Genomic DNA, 19,232 nt, shown 5'->3' with positions numbered 1-19,232 from the left:
TGGCATAGAAAAAGAATGAGTTAAGACCTTTGTTAGTTCGGAATCTGGGTTTAACGTGGTTAGTGGAGCTCCCCCTGGTGTTGTGGTTATGGCGGTCATTTACGTTAAGGAAGTAGTTTGACATGTACTTCGGTATCAGGGAGGTGTAGCGGATTTTATAGACTAGGCTCAGTGCAAGTTGTTTAACTCTGTCCTCCACCTTGAGCCAGCCCACTTTAGAGAAGTGGGTAGGAGTGAGGTGGGATCTGGGGTGGAGGTCTAGAAGTAACCTGACTAGCTTGTTCTGAGATGTTTGGAGTTTAGATTTGAGGGTTTTGGAGGTGCTAGGGTACCAGGAGGTGCATGCGTAATCGAAAAAGGGTTGAACGAGAGTTCCCGCCAGAATCCTCAAGGTGCTTTTGTTGACCAGAGAGGAAATTCTGTAGAGAAATCTCGTTCGTTGGTTGACCTTTTTGATTACCTTGGTTGCCATTTTATCACAGGAAAGCTCTTACAAGCCTGGGAAAAGATTAGTCTGTAAGTAAACTGTTTAACTTGTTTATGTAACTTAAGCGGTAGAAAATGGATGGATGGATGTTTATTGAAAAATTATTTTTGTGCACTGTTTCAATGGATGTTTTGAAGACTTAAAATGGCTGCCAGTCGTGTATTTCTAACCATCGAAATAGTTTCAACACTCAGAAGTATTTGTTTGATGATAGTACTGTATATTTGTGTGAAGCTAATATTTACATATTGTGTATTACATTTCAGTATGTTAATTTAATCACATAGGTTATGCATTTGTCATTGTGTTAAGTTAAAGTTAAAGTACCAATGATTGTCACACACACACTAGGTGTGGTGAAATTTGTCCTCTGCATTTGACCCATCCCTTTGGGGAGCAGTGGGCAGCAGCGGCGCCGCGCCCGGGAATCATTTTGGTGATTTAACCCCCAATTCCAACCCTTGATGCTAAATGTCAAACAGGGAGGTAATGGGTCCCATTTTTATAGTCTTTGGTATGACTCCGTTGGGATTTGAACTCCAACCTACCGTATTTCAGTTTAAAAAATAATAATAATAACAGTCCAGTGCAAGACAAAAGTAAAGATAGGAAAAGACAAAGCAAGATCAACGATAAAGAGCCTAAATGGATTAATCTGCTTCGGAACTTTATTAGACGTCTTGGATTGTTTAGCTGTCTGCCTATGTGTGTAGTTAGTATGTTCCAATAGCAGCAGAAGTGCACTTTTTGGAGAGCTGTATTATTTTCAGTTTTGTGCCCAAGGGACTGATTTTATTTAACACTATATTATTATTTATACACCTATAGTGATCACAGAGACAGGTTGTTTTTGTGTTACTGTATATATTTGTTTTTCTGAAAAATCCCACTTAATATACTTTGGGTAACAACAGTCAATATGTATTTATTTTATTTTTTTAGGGGGGGTAACAGTCAATATTTATTAATATATTTTATTTTATTTTTTTCTTATAAAATAAAAGTTGAGCTTTTGTTAAACCTTATATTGTGTTTTCTTCCATATACAACAACCTATCTGGATTCGATAAGAGAATCGATAAGGAATCGGTTCGATAAGAGGATTCGATAATAGCCTCAAACTCGATAATTTCTTATCAAACATCATCCCTAGTTCGGAGATGTACCGAACGAGTTTCCACATGGACATATTAAGTAGAGTAACGCACGTTGTGTAAACAATGCACACCGAGGCACAACACACGGCATGCTAGCAGCTAACGGGCTACGACAGACTGACCATACGTCCTCTTTTCACCGGACATGTCCTCTTTTGCGGAGCTGTCAGGGCGGAGTTTCTTAAATGCCTCAAAATGTCCGGCATTTTGAGTTAGGGTTGCGTGTATTTTCAATGTACGTTCAGGGTTAAGAAGGGGTTAATAACAAAACAAATTGTGTGTGCAGCAGCATTGGTGAGGGAGGGGCAGAGAGAGAGAGTTATGATAAACGCGCATGCGTCGCCAGGCTCTGCTTTTTATCCATAGATTTATCACATTACATTTTTTATTATCTATAGCAGGGGTGTCAAAAGTGTGCCCCGGAGGCCATTTGCGGCCCACAGCTAATGTTTTAAAGGCCCACGGCACATTCTACAAATACTATAAAAATAAACAAAAACATAACAAAAGTGAAATAAAAAAAGCTTAAAGGTTAAATGTAATTTAGAAAAAGTTGCAATGTTGACTAATAAAACAAAGCTGGTTTTTTTTTCTTCTTTCAAACTGTCATTGCTCAAAACATAATATTGAATCAAAATCAATGTTATTATGAATTATTGACCTATCCAAGGTTCCCATTACTTCACATCAAATATTCCAGTAAATATTTTTGGTGGAAGATTTTGCAAATTTGGTAAATAAATAACCCCAAAATGTATATTTTGTTGTTTTCTTACTGTACCGAAAATGAACCGAACCATGACCTCTAAACCGAGGTACGTACCGAACCGAAATGTTTGTGTGCCGTTACACCCCTATTTGATAGTGACACATCTTATCTCTGCATATTCTACTAGAATACCCTTATTAGTAGAGATGTCCGATAATATCGGACTGCCGATATTATCGGCCGATAAATGCTTTAAAATGTAATATCGGAAATTATCGGTATCGGTTTCAAAAACTAATATTTATGACTTTTTAAAACGCCGCTGTGTACACGGACGTAGGGAGAAGTACAGAGCGCCAATAAACCTTAAAGGCCTACTGAAACCCACTACTACCGACCACGCAGTCTGATAGTTTATATATCAATGATGAAATCTTAACATTATAACACATGCCAATACGGCCGGGTTAACTTATAAAGTGACATTTTAAATTTGCCGCTAAACTTCCGGTTCGAAACGCCTCTGCGGATGACGTATGCGTGTGACGTAGCCCGGGGAACACGGGTATGCCTTCCACATTGAAGCCGATACGAAAAAGCTATGTTTTCATTTCATAATTCCACAGTATTCTGGACATCTGTGTTCGTGAATCTGTTTCAATCATGTTCATTGCATTATGGAGAAGGAAGCCAAGCAAGCAAAGAAGAAAGTTGTCGGTGCGAAATGGACGTATTTTTCGAACGTAGTCAGCCACAACAGTACACAGCCGGCGCTTCTTTGTTTACATTCCCGAAAGATGCAGTCAAGATGGAAGAACTCGGATAACAGAGACTCTAACCAGGAGGACTTTTGATTTGGATACACAGACGCCTGTAGAGAACTGGGACAACACAGACTCTTACCAGGATTACTTTGATTTGGATGACAAAGACGCAGACGTGCTACTGTGAGTATGCAGCTTTGGCTTTTTTTTGCGTATGTACGTAACTTTTTTTAAATATATAAGCTTTATGAACCTTGGGTTAGGTGAACGGTCTTTTGGGCTGAGTGATTGTGTGTGTTGATCATGTGTTTGAATTGTATTGGCGTGTTCTATGGAGCTAGGAGCTAGCAGAGGAGCTAGGAGCTAGCATAACACGTACCGTACCGTAAGTGCGCGTCACGTACGTAACTTTTTAAAAATATATAAGCTTTATGAACCTTGGGTTAGGTGAACGGTCTTTTGGGCTGAGTGATTGTGTGTGTTGATCAGGTGTTTGAATTGTATTGGCGTGTTCTATGGAGCTAGGAGCTAGCAGAGGAGCTAGGAGCTAGCATAACAAACACGCAGGTGTTATTATGCAGGATTAATTTGTGGCATATTAAATATAAGCCTGGTTGTGTTGTGGCTAATAGAGTATATATATGTCTTGTGTTTATTTACTGTTGTAGTCATTCCCAGCTGAATATCAGGTACCGTGAGTATGCAGCCTTGGCTGCTAAACATTCGATAACTTGACCGTATGTGCGCGTCACGTACGTAACTTTTTAAAAATATATAAGCTTTATGAACCTTGGGTTAGGTAAACGGTCTTTTGGGCTGAGTGATTGTGTGTGTTGATCAGGTGTTTGAATTGTATTGGCGTGTTCTATGGAGCTAGGAGCTAGCAGAGGAGCTAGGAGCTAGCATAACAAACACGCAGGTGTTTTTATGCAGGATTAATTTGTGGCATATTAAATATAAGCCTGGTTGTGTTGTGGCTAATAGAGTATATATATGTCTTGTGTTTATTTACTGTTGTAGTCATTCCCAGCTGAATATCAGGTCACCCCCGGCTCTCACAGCATCTTCCCTATCTGAATAGCTTCAACTCCCCACTAGTCCTTCACTTGCACTTTACTCATCCACAAATCTTTCATCCTCGCTCAAATTAATGGGGAAATTGTCGCTTTCTCGGTCCGAATCTCTCTCACTTCATGCGGCCATCATTGTAAACAATAGGGAACTTTGCGTATATGTTCAACTGACTACGTCACGCTACTTCCGGTAGGTGCAAGCCTTTTTTTTATCAGATACCAAAAGTTGCAATCTTTATCGTCGTTGTTCTATACTAAATCCTTTCAGCAAAAATATGGCAATATCGCGAAATGATCAAGTATGACACATAGAATAGATCTGCTATCCCCGTTTAAATAAAAAAAATTCATTTCAGTAGGCCTTTAAAGGCACTGCCTTTGCGTGCCGGCCCAGTCACATAATATCTACGGCTTTTCACACACACAAGTGAATGCGAGGCATACTTGGTCAACAGCCATACAGGTCACACTGAGGGTGTCCGTATAAACAACTTTAACACTGTTACAAATATGCGCCACACTGTGAACCCACACCAAACAAGAATGACAAACACATTTCGGGAGAACATCCGCACCGTAACACAACATAAACACAACGCAGCACTAACTCTTCTGGGACGCTACAATATACACCAGTGTTTCCCACACATTCATTTATTTGTGGCGGCCCGCCACGAAAGAATTACGTCCACCACAAATAATTTTTTTTTTTTGTCCTGTCCAGCTTCTCAGGCAAATCATATAGTTGATGTAGATGCCCATATAGGCTGTTCAGATTTACTTTACAAAAGAGAAGTGTAGGATACTTCTCTTTTTGCCTTATTTGTATTTGACCACTACTGTTTTCTGTTTATTTGTTACTGACTGTGGCAGGACACCTCTGCCTCTGTTTCACTTTATGTTGCTGGTAAATAATATGGTTGTAGTAGTAGGCTAAAGTTAAATTATTTAGTATGCACTAATTAAAGGGGCAGAGCTTTAAGAGACATTTTAGCTTTTATATTTTATAAGATATATTTTTTGTAAGAACCACAATTAATAAATATATTTCAGTGAATAACTTATTGTTCAAATCTGTATATAAATATGTACATAAAGTGTTGTAATTATATTGTAAAATGGATGGATATATGGATGGATGGACGTTTAAAACAAAACTGTTATTATTAATTAGTAAGTATACATTTTTTGAGCCTTTTTAGAGAAAATCATATCATTGTAGTAAATTATGCAAATTACTCGATGGTGTCATGTGACCACGCCCCTAGCCACGCCCCTACCGCCACAGGTATCTTGGCAGTTTATGGGAAACACTGTACACCCCCCGCTACTCCATACCTGCAGCAACAAAGTGGCCATTTGGGTAGATATTTGTTGCAAAAAGGGTATTTCAACAAGTAAACAGTACAGTAGGTACTTGATTTTGATATATGTAATGCTCATTGTAGTAAAATACGTGTGTGTGTAAATATCAAAATATTACGTCAAATCACTTTTTGTCAGGCAATATTACATTTAATGACAATTTTACATAAGTGAATACATCCAAACACGTTGTACATATTTATTATGTGCAGGAAGAAGTAACAGTTACAATTGTGTGTGTATCTTCCAAACAAGAAAGCGTTTTTTATCACATCAACATGGGACTAACAACACTCCTTTAAATCTCATTAATGCCACAGAAGAGGCAAACTGTCCTTTTCCGGGCACGGTAAAGTCTTACATAATGTCAACACACGTAGCGATACAATAACCAGGAAGATAAAGTGTTTGTCTTACACCTAGTAATCCGCTGTGGACACACCAAGACAAAAATGCAGGTTCAGTGAGCGCTGCGCGGCCCCGCCAAGGACATACATTTTTGGCAGGCATTCACATTTTGCCACAACACACATGGGGGAAAGTCCTAGTTGGAAATACAGCCGAATTAACTCCTGAACTGCCATTTTCACACACACACCTCAAACCACGCGCACGCATCCAATGCTTTCTCGTGCGCACGAGATACATATCTAAAAAATTGTTTTCCTAACCTCCTCCAACCTGGGAGACTGGGCTTTCTGCTCCGCCGCTCCCAGTCTGTGGAACGATCTCCCTGACCACCTGAGGGCACCACAGACTGTGGATGTTTTTTAAAAAAAGGGTTAAAAACCCTTCTTTTTAAAAAAGCCTTTTTAAGATACCGTATTTTTCGGACTATAAGTCGCAGTTTTTTTTCATAGTGCGACTTATACTCAGGAGCGACTTATGTGTGAAGTTATTAACACATTACCGTAAAATATCAAACAATATTATTTAGCTCATTCACGTAAGAGACTAGACGTATAAGATTTCATGGGATTTAGCGATTAGGAGTGACAGATTGTTTGGTAAACGTATAGCATGTTCTATATGTTATAGTTATTTGAATGACTCTTACCATAATATGTTACGTTAACATACCAGGCACGTTCTCAGTTGGTTATTTATGCGTCATATAACGTACACTTATTCAGCCTGTTGTTCACTATTCTTTATTTATTTTAAATTGCCTTTCAAATGTCTATTCTTGGTGTTGGCTTTTATCAAATAAATTTCCCCAAAAAATGCGACTTATACTCCAGTACGAATTATATGTTTTTTTACCTTCTTTATTATGCATTTTCGGCCGGTGCGACTTATACTCCGGAGCGACTTATACTCTGAAAAATACGGTATATGCATACATTTGGCTGTTTTAGTTTTTATTTTATTTTATTTTTTTATTATGTTTTTATTTTTATTTGTTTCAATACACTGTAGCACTTTGAGGTTGTTTACTCAATGTAAAGTGCTTTTTACAAATAAAATCTATTATTATTATTATCATTATTTTCCCCCATGTCCCTTTAGGGCAGACCTGGGCAAATTAAGGCCCGGGGGCCACATGCGGCCCGTTGAGCTTTTCAATCTGGCCCGCCGGACATTCCCAAATAATTTTTTTAGATCTTTAAGATGGAAAGTGTAGCTACCATTATGATGTGCAGTCATGTTTTCTAAGTCTTGAACTATACAAAGTATTTCAATGGTTGGAATCTGCGCTTTTGGATGATATACTAGTTACTATGGTAATCTATTTAGTTACTATGGTCATCTAATTAGTTACTATGGTAATCTACGTCAAAGCAGCTCAGACGAGGCCCCAAGCAGTGTGGGCGGGAAGCGTTTCCACAGACGCGGAAGGAGACTTTCACAGCAAAGTTCTAAAGCTTAGTGATATATCCGATATATCAGATTGTAGGTGGGTTTATTTTGTACCCTTCGCGTTCATATTTCACTGTTTGTTGCGTTTCACTTGATTGTACAATATGTCGATCGAAAGGGGGTGTGACGTTCATATTTTGTCAATATTCAGCGTTTTATCCTTCATAGAAAAATGTAAAAATTCCATTACGTTTTTTAAGGCGGTCTGTCATAACGTTTTTAGCATTCAATCAGACATTATTGTGAGGTTTTGTATTAGTGTTCCTAAAAATAGATACACCGGCCCCCAGTCACATTTTTTTTCTCTTAATGTGGCCCCCCGAGTCAAAATAATTGCCCAGGCCTGCTTTAGGGGCTCCGTACCAAACTGTGCGTGATGTTACAGTGGCCAAAAATATTAAATATATTTGGTTAAAAAAAAAAAAAATCTGCATTGTGTTTTAATGATTACTTAGGCCTGCTGCGCTACTTTCCGTCTTGCCTCTTGTTGAGAGTGGTCGCATTTTTCTCCGCTCCCTCCTTCCCTGCTTGCTTTCTTGTGTCCTTGTCTTGTCTGAACTTTTTTTAAACCTCTTTCTTTGCGCTGTCCTCAAATCTAAACATCAAACATGGATATGATCAGCTGGACTCTCAACGCAATTGACAAAGTCTTTTCGACAAGGAAAAGAGGTTCGGGGGAGCCTGGCTGCGCTGATGGAACCATTGCTGCGGAGTACGTGAGAGACTCCTGGGATAAATGGAGACTCATGTACCTCTCAGTCCTTTCCATCGAGGACGTGGAAGACATCTACCTATTTGGAACCGTGATCGCGGGGCACCTGCTGATTGGGCCGGGCATTGCTCTGGTGTATCGTCAAATTCGGAAGACAATGGCAGCCACTCAAGGGGCCCAACGGCTGTTCATCGCAATGGAAGGATTGGGTCGGGCTGTGGGAACACGGACTGGGGCGATTTCTGATTTGAATCGCAAATCGTTTGAGTCACACATTAAGAGTGTTACTAAAACGGCCTTCTTTCATCTCCGTAATATCGCTAAAATTCGTTCCATCTTGTCCACTAGCGACGCTGAGATCATTATTCATGCGTTCGTTACGTCTCGATTACTGTAATGTATTATTTTCAGGTCTCCCTATGTCTAGCATTAAAAGATTACAGTTGGTACAAAATGCGGCTGCTAGACTTTTGACAAAAACAAGAAAGTTTGATCATATTACGCCTATACTGGCTCACTTGCACTGGCTTCCTGTGCACTTAAGATGCGACTTTAAGGTTTTACTACTTACGTATAAAATACTACACGGTTTAGCTCCAGCCTATCTCGCCGATTGTATTGTACCATATGTCCCGGCAAGAAATCTGCGCTCAAAGAACTCCAGCTTATTAGTGATTCCCAGAGCCAAAAAAAAGTCTGCGGGCTATAGAGCGTTTTCTATTCGGGCTCCAGTACCCTGGAATGCCCTCCCGGTAACAGTTAGAGATGCTACCTCAGTAGAAGCATTTAAGTCCCATCTTAAAACTCATTTGTATAATCTAGCCTTTAAATAGACCCCCCTTTTTAGACCAGTTGATCTGCCGTTTCTTTTCTTCTCTCCTCTTCTCCCCTGTCCCTTGCGAGGGGGAGTTGCATAGGTCCGGTGGCCATGGATGAAGTGCTGGCTGTCCAGAGTCGGGACCCCGGGTGGACCACTAGCCTGTGCATCGGTTGGGGACATCTCTGCGCTGCTGACCCGTCTGCGCTCGGGACGGTTTCCTGCTGGCCCCACTATGGACTGGACTCTCGCTGATGTGTTGGATCCACTGTGGACTGGACTTTCACAATATTATGTCAGACCCACTCAACATCCATTGCTTTCGGTCTCCCCTAGAGGAGGGTGGGGGTTACCCACATATGCGGTCCTCTCCAAGGTTTCTCATAGTCATTCACCGACGTCCCACTGGCGTGAGTTTTTCCTTGCCCGTATGTGGGCTCTGTACCGAGGATGTCGTTGTGGCTTGTGCAGCCCTTTGAGACACTTGTGATTTAGGGCTATATAAATAAACATTGATTGAGTGATTGATTGAAAATGGATCTCATCTTGGAGAAGCTCGCCGAGAAGGAAGAATTAAATGGAATTTGAGAGATCCAGTACGGACACACAGAGCAGGCAGGTCATTGTTTGGACTGCTCGAAGAAAACAACATCTTAATCTACGATTTGACTCCCTCGAATGGCCTTGATGCTATCAGGAACAGGCTGTTCTGAAGAACTCCCCCGAGGACTCCTCAACGATGGACGCTTTTGACCTTCCTTTTTTCCCAATAACACCTGGTGTCGAACTTTGAGATCGGCCCCAGTCCACAAAAACATTTCAACATCTCACCCAAGTTAATTGGGCATACATGCACGCACCCACCCCTCCCCCAATCAACGCCTTCACCACTGCTTAATTCCTCCGGGGTTATGGATGGCTGAGTAGCGCTTTATAGCGGCAGCCGGCCTCCAGGGCCCCAAATCCCCACCCCCCCGGCCCTCTGTTTCGAGTTGTTGTGATTACATGTATCATGTTTATGTGTGCCATGCTATGTGAGGTTTTTTTCCTCGGACTCAGTCTGGACCCCTCCCGAGGGTCCAGCCTTAAACTGATATTTTTTTTACTCTTCCCCCCTTTCCCAATGTCACCTTTTTCCCACCTTTTTTAAGGAGCGCCGTAAGTGGCTGATCCGTTGGCGGTCCCGTCTTGTCCCCTTGTAACCCGTATGTCTGCTCTTAGTGGGACTGTGCCGAAAATGATATTTCAGTTCTTATGTGTCTTGTACATGTTAAAGAATGGACAACAATAAAGCATCTTGAATCTTGAGTCTATGTTAATGCAGGTCATTATGGTGGTACTTGGAGAGCAGAGTTCTTTCTGAGGTGGTACAAGTTTGAGAACCACTGCTCTATAGCAAGCTATTGTATTGAAAAGTGAGTTTAATGCTGGTTGAACTCTGGATGTACTTGATATATTTGTTTTATGTGGCGTTGTTGCAACTTAACATGACGCCACGCTAATGCTAGCGCTTGACCAGCTAGCTAGCTAACGTCACGTCGAACAACCGCGTCTTTCATCATTTCGAACGAACGTCTGCAGTTAACAGAAGCGTCACGCAACCCACGGCCACGGTGGCGTTTTTCAAATATTGGTCGCCTGACAAGTTAAACAGCACATCTGCCAGCTGCGAGGTAAAGGGCTGGCGCGGAGTGAAGTTCACCGAATTTAGCATGGACGTAGCCGGATGTTCAACTTTTAAAAAATGACGAAACACGTTTTTTTTAAGAAACAACGTTTACGTAAAGTGATGAAATGTGACGAGTTATTGCTGGAATTGTGAGATCGAGCACTGAATCGGTCGCGTTGTGAGATTTTAGTCATTGGCTATGCGTTTTATTTTGACAGTGCCAACCGGAAACTGTAGTCTACTCCCCCCCCCAAGCTTGTGGCAGCTGCGATTGAGCGTCTGCTCGGTTCGAGCTGTCAATCAAACATCTTACGTCTTTGTCAGGAACCCACTGCGGCTCGTCCAGGGAGAAAGGGCTGTTGAAGGCGCCGTTCTCCGGCATCATGCGAAGTCCACTCGGGCTCCGGACAAGCTTCTTCCCGTCAGGCACCGACGACATTTTTTAGCTCGTCGTCGCTGTGTTGCCTTCTTCTTTGGACACTCCCGTGTAAAAAGGCGGACCGGACACGCCCTCCCCAGACAAGATTGACAGGCTGTTCAGCCAATGAGAGCGCAGAGATGAGATCACGTGGTTTAAACTCCCTCAGTGGAGTGTTTTGATATTTGCAGCCGCACCCACTGGACACGTTTTCGTTCCGCTCTTTTTAATATACAAACTCATTTTCCCCTCCTTGGCGTATGTTTTTGTTGTCTTATTTTGTTTATGAGCAGTATTGAGTCGGACATTTTTTTTATGTTAATATTGAACGAGTTACTTGAGCAACTATGGAGCTGTACTGACTATTAGTGTCCAGCAGAGGGCGCAGAAGACAATTTAAAAATGTCTATTTCAACACATAATACATACCAAAACCAGACAATTTTATTGTTCAGTAAGATTCAGTCCATTCTTTCAACGTAGCAATGGATAATAATTGTACACACATTAAGGAAGAAAACAAACATCTTTGCAGTTTTCGCATGACTTCCTGATAGTTACATCTCATGGCCGCCTGAGGGCGCTGTGACACAATCATATACAATATTGTAACAGACTGAATATTGTGTGTATTATATGCAATCCTCTCTTTACATGCGAGGGCTTCACACAAAGCATCTTTTTTTTTTTTTACAGAACATTGTAAAGGAATGACAGCCTTCATGTCAGTTTTTACATTCAAAAATCAACAAAGCTTATTGCACAGCCCTGCAAGAAGAATGCAAACGATGCAAGATATTGCAGTAACAGCATTAAGGCAGAATAAGTGAGTGATGCAATCAAACAGAAAGTGTTCACAGTGCTTCTGTTAGTCCACATTTTGCTACGGTACAGTCTTATTCCAAAATGGAACATATCATTTTCCCCTCAAAATTCTACACACAATACCCCATAGTGAGAATGTGAAATAAGTTTTTTATTACTTTGTAAATTTACTAAAAATAAAAAACTCATTTATTGTGCAAAGATTATATATATATATATTGTTTAAGAACAAAATGGAATAAATCCATCTTTGTCCTCAAAATTATACACACAATACTAAATAGTGACAATGTAAAATGTGTTTTAAATGACATTTGCTAATTTATTAAACATAAAAAACTCGAATTTATTGTGAAAATACACATTTGTTTTTAAGAACTAAACAGCCTTATTCCAAGATGGAATAAATAATTTCCTCCTCAAAATTCTGAACACAATACCCCATAGTCAGTGTGATTTTTTATTTATTTAGCAAATATATTCAAAATAAAAAAGTAACATTTATTGTGAAAAATAAGATTTTTATTTTTTTTTTAGAACAAATCATCCTTATTCCAAAATTGAATACATATTTTTTCTCCTCAAAATTCTATTCACAATATCCCATCGTGGCAGTGTGAATTTTTTTATACATAATTTAGCAGATTTTTTGAAAATAAAAATCTCGAATTTATTGTCAAAAAATATATTTGTTTTTAAGAACAAAACAGAGTTATTCCATGATGGAATTCCCCCTCAAAATTCAGAAGACAATAACCCATAGTCAGTGTGATTTTTTTTAATTTAGCAAATGTATTCAAAATAAAAAAGTAAAATTTATTGTGAAAATAAGATTTTTTTATTTATTTTTTAGAACAAATCAGTCTTATTCCAAAATTGAATAAATATTTTTTCTCCTCAAAATTCTACTCACAATACCCTATCATGGCAATGTGAATTTTTTTTCTATTCATAATTTTGCATATTTTTTGAAAATAAAAATCTAGAATTTATTTTGAAAAGTTTTTTTTTTTTAGAACAAAACAAAATATTGTGTGTATTCTACAAGTATTGTGTAAAAATATTTCAGGAAAAGTTTGAATTTTTTGAGGAAAAAAAAGTATGCAATTTTACATGATTAAAGTCAAATATTGTGAAAAAATCTTTTCTTTTTTTTTTTGAGAAAATAAGTTGCAATATTGTGAGGGGAAAAAGTGTGCCATTTTACATGATTAAAGACAAAATATGGTGAAAAAATTATAATTTTATTTTAGAAAATAAATTGCAGAATTGTGACAAAACGTCATACATAAAGAAGTTTTAGCAATACTCTGAGGAAAAAAGTTACTTTTACAAAACAAAAATATTTAATTAAAAAGATTAAAGTCAAATATCTTATGACCAAAATTTTTTTTTTTTTAAGGAAAAAGTTAGTATTATTTTGAATACAAAGTTGTACACAAATTATTTTTATTTTGCAAATGTATTCAAAACTCAAAAATCACATGTACATAAGTATTCAGTCTTTGACCAACACTGAGGAGCATCAATTACAAGCTTGGCACACCTATCTTTGGGCAAGTTGTGAATACTTATGTACACATGATTTTTTTTTTAAATCTACAAAACTAAAAAAAACAATGATATAGGGTATTGTGTGTAGAATTTTGAGGATAAAGATTTATTTATTCCATTTTGGAATAAGGCTGTAAAATAACAAAATGTGGAAAAAGTGAAGCGCTGTGAATATTTTCCGGATGCATTGTACAATTTAGTTTTTTTGCCTTATTCTAATATGGAATAATTCACTTTTGTCTTTAAAATTCTGCACATAATAGCCCATAATGAAAATGTGAAAAACAATTTTGCAAATTTTCTAAAAAATAAACAGGCTAAATATACAGGAAAAAAAATCATTTTCACATTGTCATTATAGGGTAATGTGTGTAGAATTTTGAGGACAAAAATGAGTGTATACCATTTTGGAATAAGGCCGTAACATAACAAAATGTGGAAAAAGTGAAGCGATGTGAATATTTTACAGATGCACTATACAGTTTTTTGCGGCCAAGCAGATCAATTTGACAATTCAAATTTATAATTCACTTTTGTCCTCAAAATTCTACACATAATGCGAAAAATATTTTTTGGGGAGGGGGAAATTTGAGCACATTTTCTAAAAATAAACAGGCTGAATATACAGGAAAAAAAGTTTTCACATTGTCATTATGGGGTATTGTGTGTAGAATTTTGAGGTTAAAAATGAATGTGAAACATTTTGAAATAAGGCTGTAAAATAACAAAATTTGGAAAAAGTGCAACGCTGTGAATACTTTACAGATGCACTGTACAGTTTTTCGCGGCCAAACAGATACATTTGCCAATTCAAATTTGAAGCCTTATTCTAAATTTTAATAATTAAATTTTGTCCTCAAAATTCTACACATAATAGTCCATAATGTGAAAAAAAAATTTTGGGAGGGGAAATTTTTGCAAATTTTCTAAAAAATAAACAGGCTAAATATACAGGGGAAAAAAAGTTTTCACATTGTCATTATGGGGAATTGTGTTTAGAATTTTGAGGTTAAAAATGAATGTGAAACATTTTGAAATAAGGCTGTAAAATAACACAATTTGGAGAAAGTGCAACGCTGTGAATACTTTACAGATGCACTGTACAGTTTTTTGCGTCCAAGCAGATCAATTTGTTAATTCAAATTTGAAGCCTTATTCTAAAATTGAATAATTCACTTTTGTCCTCAAAATTCTACACATAATAGCCCATAATATGAAAAAATATTTTTGAGAGGTGGAAATTTTAGCAAATTTTCTAAAAATAAACAGGCTAAATGTACATATATGTTAGTATGGGGTATTGTGTGTAGAATTTTGAGGACAAAAATGAACGTATACCATTTTGTAATAAAGCTGTAAAATAACAAAATGTGGAAAAAGTGCAGCGCTGTGAATACTTTACAGATGCACTGCACAGTTTTTTCGGGTCAAACGGTCACCATCACAACTATTTAAAACCGTACAGGCAGGGTTTTCTACAGGTTTTCTTAATTTACAAACATTAAAAAAAAATTTTTTTCACAATGTCATTATGGGGTATTGTGTGCCGAATTTTGAGGACATAAATGAATGTATTCCATTTTGGAACAAGGCTGTAAAATAACAAAATGTGGAAAAAGTGAAGCGCTGTACAGTTTTTTTTTCATTTTTGTCCTGAAAATTCTACACATAATAGCCCATAATGACAATGTGAAAAACTTTATTTTGTAGAAATTTCGGCAAATTTACATGATATATATACAGAATTTTTTTTATTTTGACATTGTCAATATGGGGTATTGTGCGTAGAATTTCGAGGACAAAAAAATGATTTATTCCAATTTGGAATAAGGCTGTAACATACCAAAATGTGGAATAAAAGGGAATACTTCCTGGATGCACTGTATTTTGGTCCCATTGTAACACTAAATGTGCTTTGCATACAATCAAATATATATAATATAATATATATATATATATATATATATATATATATATATATATATATATATATATATATATATATATATATATATATATATATATATATATATATATATTTTAAAAATATATATATATATATAATATAATATATATATATAAATATATATATAATATATATATATATATAAATGTATTTATATATATATATAATTATAAATATATAATATAAATATATATATATATACATATATAAATATATATATAATTATAAATATATAATATAAATATATATATATATATACATATATAAATATATATATACATATACATATATATATATATATATACATATATATATACATATATATATACATATATAAATACATACATACATATACATATATATATACATATACATATATATATATATATATATATATATATATATATATATATATATATATATATATATATATATATATATATAAATAATTGGAGTCATGAAAGGAAATCCATATTTGGTTGCAGTCCATGCAAAGATGGGACCTTTTAAAGCGGGCGTGCAGTCTTCAGTTTTGAATAGGCTCCATCACTATGGAGAAGCATGAACTAGTACACCACGCCGAGCGAAACTAGCGAGTCAGTGCGTCAAACTACGACAGGTGAAAGTCCTGAGAGCGTCGTCCTCGTGTGCCTTTTGAGCAACACAACATCTTCACATTCCCCAGCAACATGTAAACACCAAAAAAGGGACTTTTCAAAGTAAAAGCCCAAGACACGCACGACTGACACGGATCCACCTTTTAAACACGCGTCACAGGCGCTCTGATTACGTCCTCACAGAACCGCCTCAAACAAAACATTCATATTTACAACCACCGGGGGGAGGGGTCTCCGTCCGTCTGTCCGTCACGTCGGCAGACGTCAACGCGCCAGGTCAGTTTGACTGGCGCTCAGGTCGCGACTCTTTCTCAGACCATTATTTGGCTCCTGAATGAAAGCAGACCCAATTATGACGGCACGCCAACGCATTCAAAATGTATTTACAATAGCATGACATTAACAGTAAACAGTAACTAAGGCGGTTGACTCAGTGGTGCTAACATGCTAATGCTAACATGGTAATGCTTTTAAGACAAAAAGGTTGCAATAGCGAGAGGTACGGCGTCATTTTGTAGCAGTCGTGCTCGTGGGAGAATGTATGATTTCTTGGCCATTCTTCAGAGAATATGAATGATAACACAAAAAGCTTTCTTCCACTCATGCTTAATGGTTGTGTGAAGCTATTTATTGTTTACTCTTTTTAAATCAAAATGACAAAAGAAAGTACCCAAATGACCCTGATCAAAAGTTGACATACCCCAGTGACTTTGATCTGACAACATGCACAAAAGTTGACACAAACAGGTTTGAATGGCTAATCAAGGTTCCCATCCTCACCTGTGACCTGTTTGTTTGTAATTAGTGTGTGTGTATAAAAGGTCAGTGAGTTTCTGGGCTTCTGACAGACCATTGCATCTTTCATCCAGTGCTGCACACATGTTTCTGGATTCTGAGTCATGGGGGAGGCAAAATAATTGTCAAAGGATCTGCGAGAAAAGGTCATTGAACTGCATAAAAGAGGAAAGGGGTATAAAAAGATATCCAAGGAATTGAGAATGCCAATCAGCAGTGTTCAAACGCTGATTAAGAAGTGGAAAATGAGGGATTCAGGTAGACCAGCAAAGATTTCAGCCACAACTGCCAGGAAAATTGTTCGAGATGCAAAGAAAAGTCCACAAATAAATTCAGCTGAAGCACAGGACTCTCTGAAAAATTGTGGTGTGGCTGTTTCAAGATGCACAATAAGGAGGCATTGGAAGAAAAATGGGCTGCATGGTCGAGTGGCCAAAAAGTTCAATTTTTTGGTCTCATCACTCCAAATTACTTTGTTCCAGAAGTTTTGAGGCTTGTCTCTGTGCTGTTTGGCGTAATGTAAGCGGGATACTTTGTGACAATTGCGCAGAAATGGCTTTCTTCTGGCGACTCGACCATGCAGCCCATTTTTCTTCAAGTGCCTCCTTATTGTGCATCTTGAAACAGCCAAGAGTAAACACAGTTGTTTGCCAATAAATAGCTTCTAACAACCACTACGCATGAGTGGCAGAAAGCTTTTTGTGTTATCATTCATATTCTCTGAAGAATGGCCAAGAAATCATAAATTCTCCCAGGGTATGTAAATTTATGAGCACAACTGTAGTCGCCTTACACACAGTGTACAGTAAACTGTTATATAATGTCAGTGCGTACACACTGTATGACTATATAGTCTCTATACACAACTTGTACAGGAAACATGATGTGGCCATGTTAAATAATTTGGCAAGCTAGTTTAATGATGAGCTGACCACAGTAAATGATGTGGCTGGCTACTTTCATGACGTGGTATGCCACATTAAATCAAGTGGCAAGCCAAATTAAATTATGTGGCGGGCCAAATTAAATAATCTGGCATGCTACTTTTAGAATTAAAATTAAATAGATTGTGAAAAAAGATTAATACATTTTTTACAAAATGCAATATTGTGAGAAACATTTTACAGGAATTGTGTAAAAATATTTAAAGAAAAGTGTAATTTTACAAAATATACCATTTCACAGGATTACAATGAAATATATTGTGAATTTTTTTTAAATTTTTTTACAAAAACGCAATTGTGAGAAAAGTAATTTTACAAGAATTGCATAGAAATATTTTAAGAATAAAGTTGTACGTTTTTAAAGAAAAAGGCATGCCATTTTACATGTTTCAAGTCAAATATAGTGTAAACAAATATAAATAAAACTTTTATAAATATTTTTTTTTTTAGAAATATTCTGAAAAAAATGTAATTTTAAAAAACAAAATTATGTAATTTACAAAATTAAAGTCAGATATTCTATTAAAAAAAAACTTTTTGAAAAACTTTTGTAACATATCAAGAATAATAATTATTAATTATAATTATAATTGTGGGAATAGTTTGAGAAAAATAAATTTATTAGAAACATTTCAAATAACTTGTGAAAAGACTCATTTTTAAAAATGCAATTTTGTGCGGGGAAAAAATATTTTCTAAGAATTTTACAACATTTTTATGTATATTTTTTTTTAGAAATATTCTGAAAAGATGTCATTTTAAAAGACAACTTTATGTTAGGGCTGCAACTAACAACTAAGTTGATAATCGATTAATCTGTCGATTATTACTTTGATTAATCGATTAATAATCGAATAAAAGAGACAAACTACATTTCTATCCTTTCCAGTATTTTATTGAGGAAAAAAACAGCATACTGGCACCATACTTATTTTGATTTGTTGTTTCTCAGCTGTTTGTAAATGTTGCAGTTTATAAAGGTTTATAAAAAAATAAAATAAATAAAAATAAAAATTAGGCTCTGCGCATGCGCATAGCATAGATCCAACGAATCGATGACTTAATTAATCACCAACTATTTTTATCGATTAAAATCGATTAGTTGTTGCAGCCCTATGTAATTTACAAGATTAAAGTCAGATATTCTATTAAATAAATAAATGATAAATGGGTTATACTTGTAAAAAAACATTTTGAAAAACTTTTGTAACATATCAAGATATTGATTGTCACTGTACTATAATTATGTGGGAATATTTTGAGAAAAATACATTTATAAGAAACATTTCAAATAACTTGTGAAAAGACTCATTTTAAAAAAGGCAATATTGTGCGGGGAAAAAAATATTTTCCAAGAATTTTACAAAAATATAACCTATTTTAATAATATTTCCTAAATTAACTGTCAATAAAATTAAAGTGCAAATGAAAATACAGCTTCACCACAGTCATCCTTCTAATTTTTGCACTTAATAAACTTCTTCATGGCTTCAGCTCCAG

At 36.5% G+C, this 19,232-nt stretch overlaps 2 protein-coding genes across 4 annotated transcripts in view; both read right to left on the bottom strand.

The window, feature by feature from the left end:
* The window catches only part of zfyve21 (zinc finger, FYVE domain containing 21), a 32,906-nt gene extending 21,779 nt beyond the window's left edge, over positions 1–11,127 (bottom strand). For both annotated transcript variants that reach the window (XM_062035021.1, XM_062035022.1), the window contains exon 1: positions 10,927–11,127. In XM_062035021.1, the coding sequence (XP_061891005.1) occupies positions 10,927–11,052 (126 nt within the window). In that variant the 5' untranslated portion in view covers positions 11,053–11,127. The remainder of the gene's footprint in view (positions 1–10,926) is intronic.
* Positions 11,128–15,831: 4,704 nt separating this feature from the next.
* The window catches only part of klc1a (kinesin light chain 1a), a 51,333-nt gene continuing 47,932 nt past the window's right edge, over positions 15,832–19,232 (bottom strand). For both annotated transcript variants that reach the window (XM_062034024.1, XM_062034025.1), the window contains exon 15: positions 15,832–16,323. In XM_062034024.1, the coding sequence (XP_061890008.1) occupies positions 16,258–16,323 (66 nt within the window). In that variant the 3' untranslated portion in view covers positions 15,832–16,257. The remainder of the gene's footprint in view (positions 16,324–19,232) is intronic.

Source organism: Entelurus aequoreus, linkage group LG23 (genome assembly GCF_033978785.1).
Source record: "Entelurus aequoreus isolate RoL-2023_Sb linkage group LG23, RoL_Eaeq_v1.1, whole genome shotgun sequence".
NCBI classification, from domain to species: domain Eukaryota; kingdom Metazoa; phylum Chordata; class Actinopteri; order Syngnathiformes; family Syngnathidae; genus Entelurus; species Entelurus aequoreus.
Note: the sequence above shows the minus strand (reverse complement) of the source record. Positions and strands in the feature narration are given on the sequence as shown.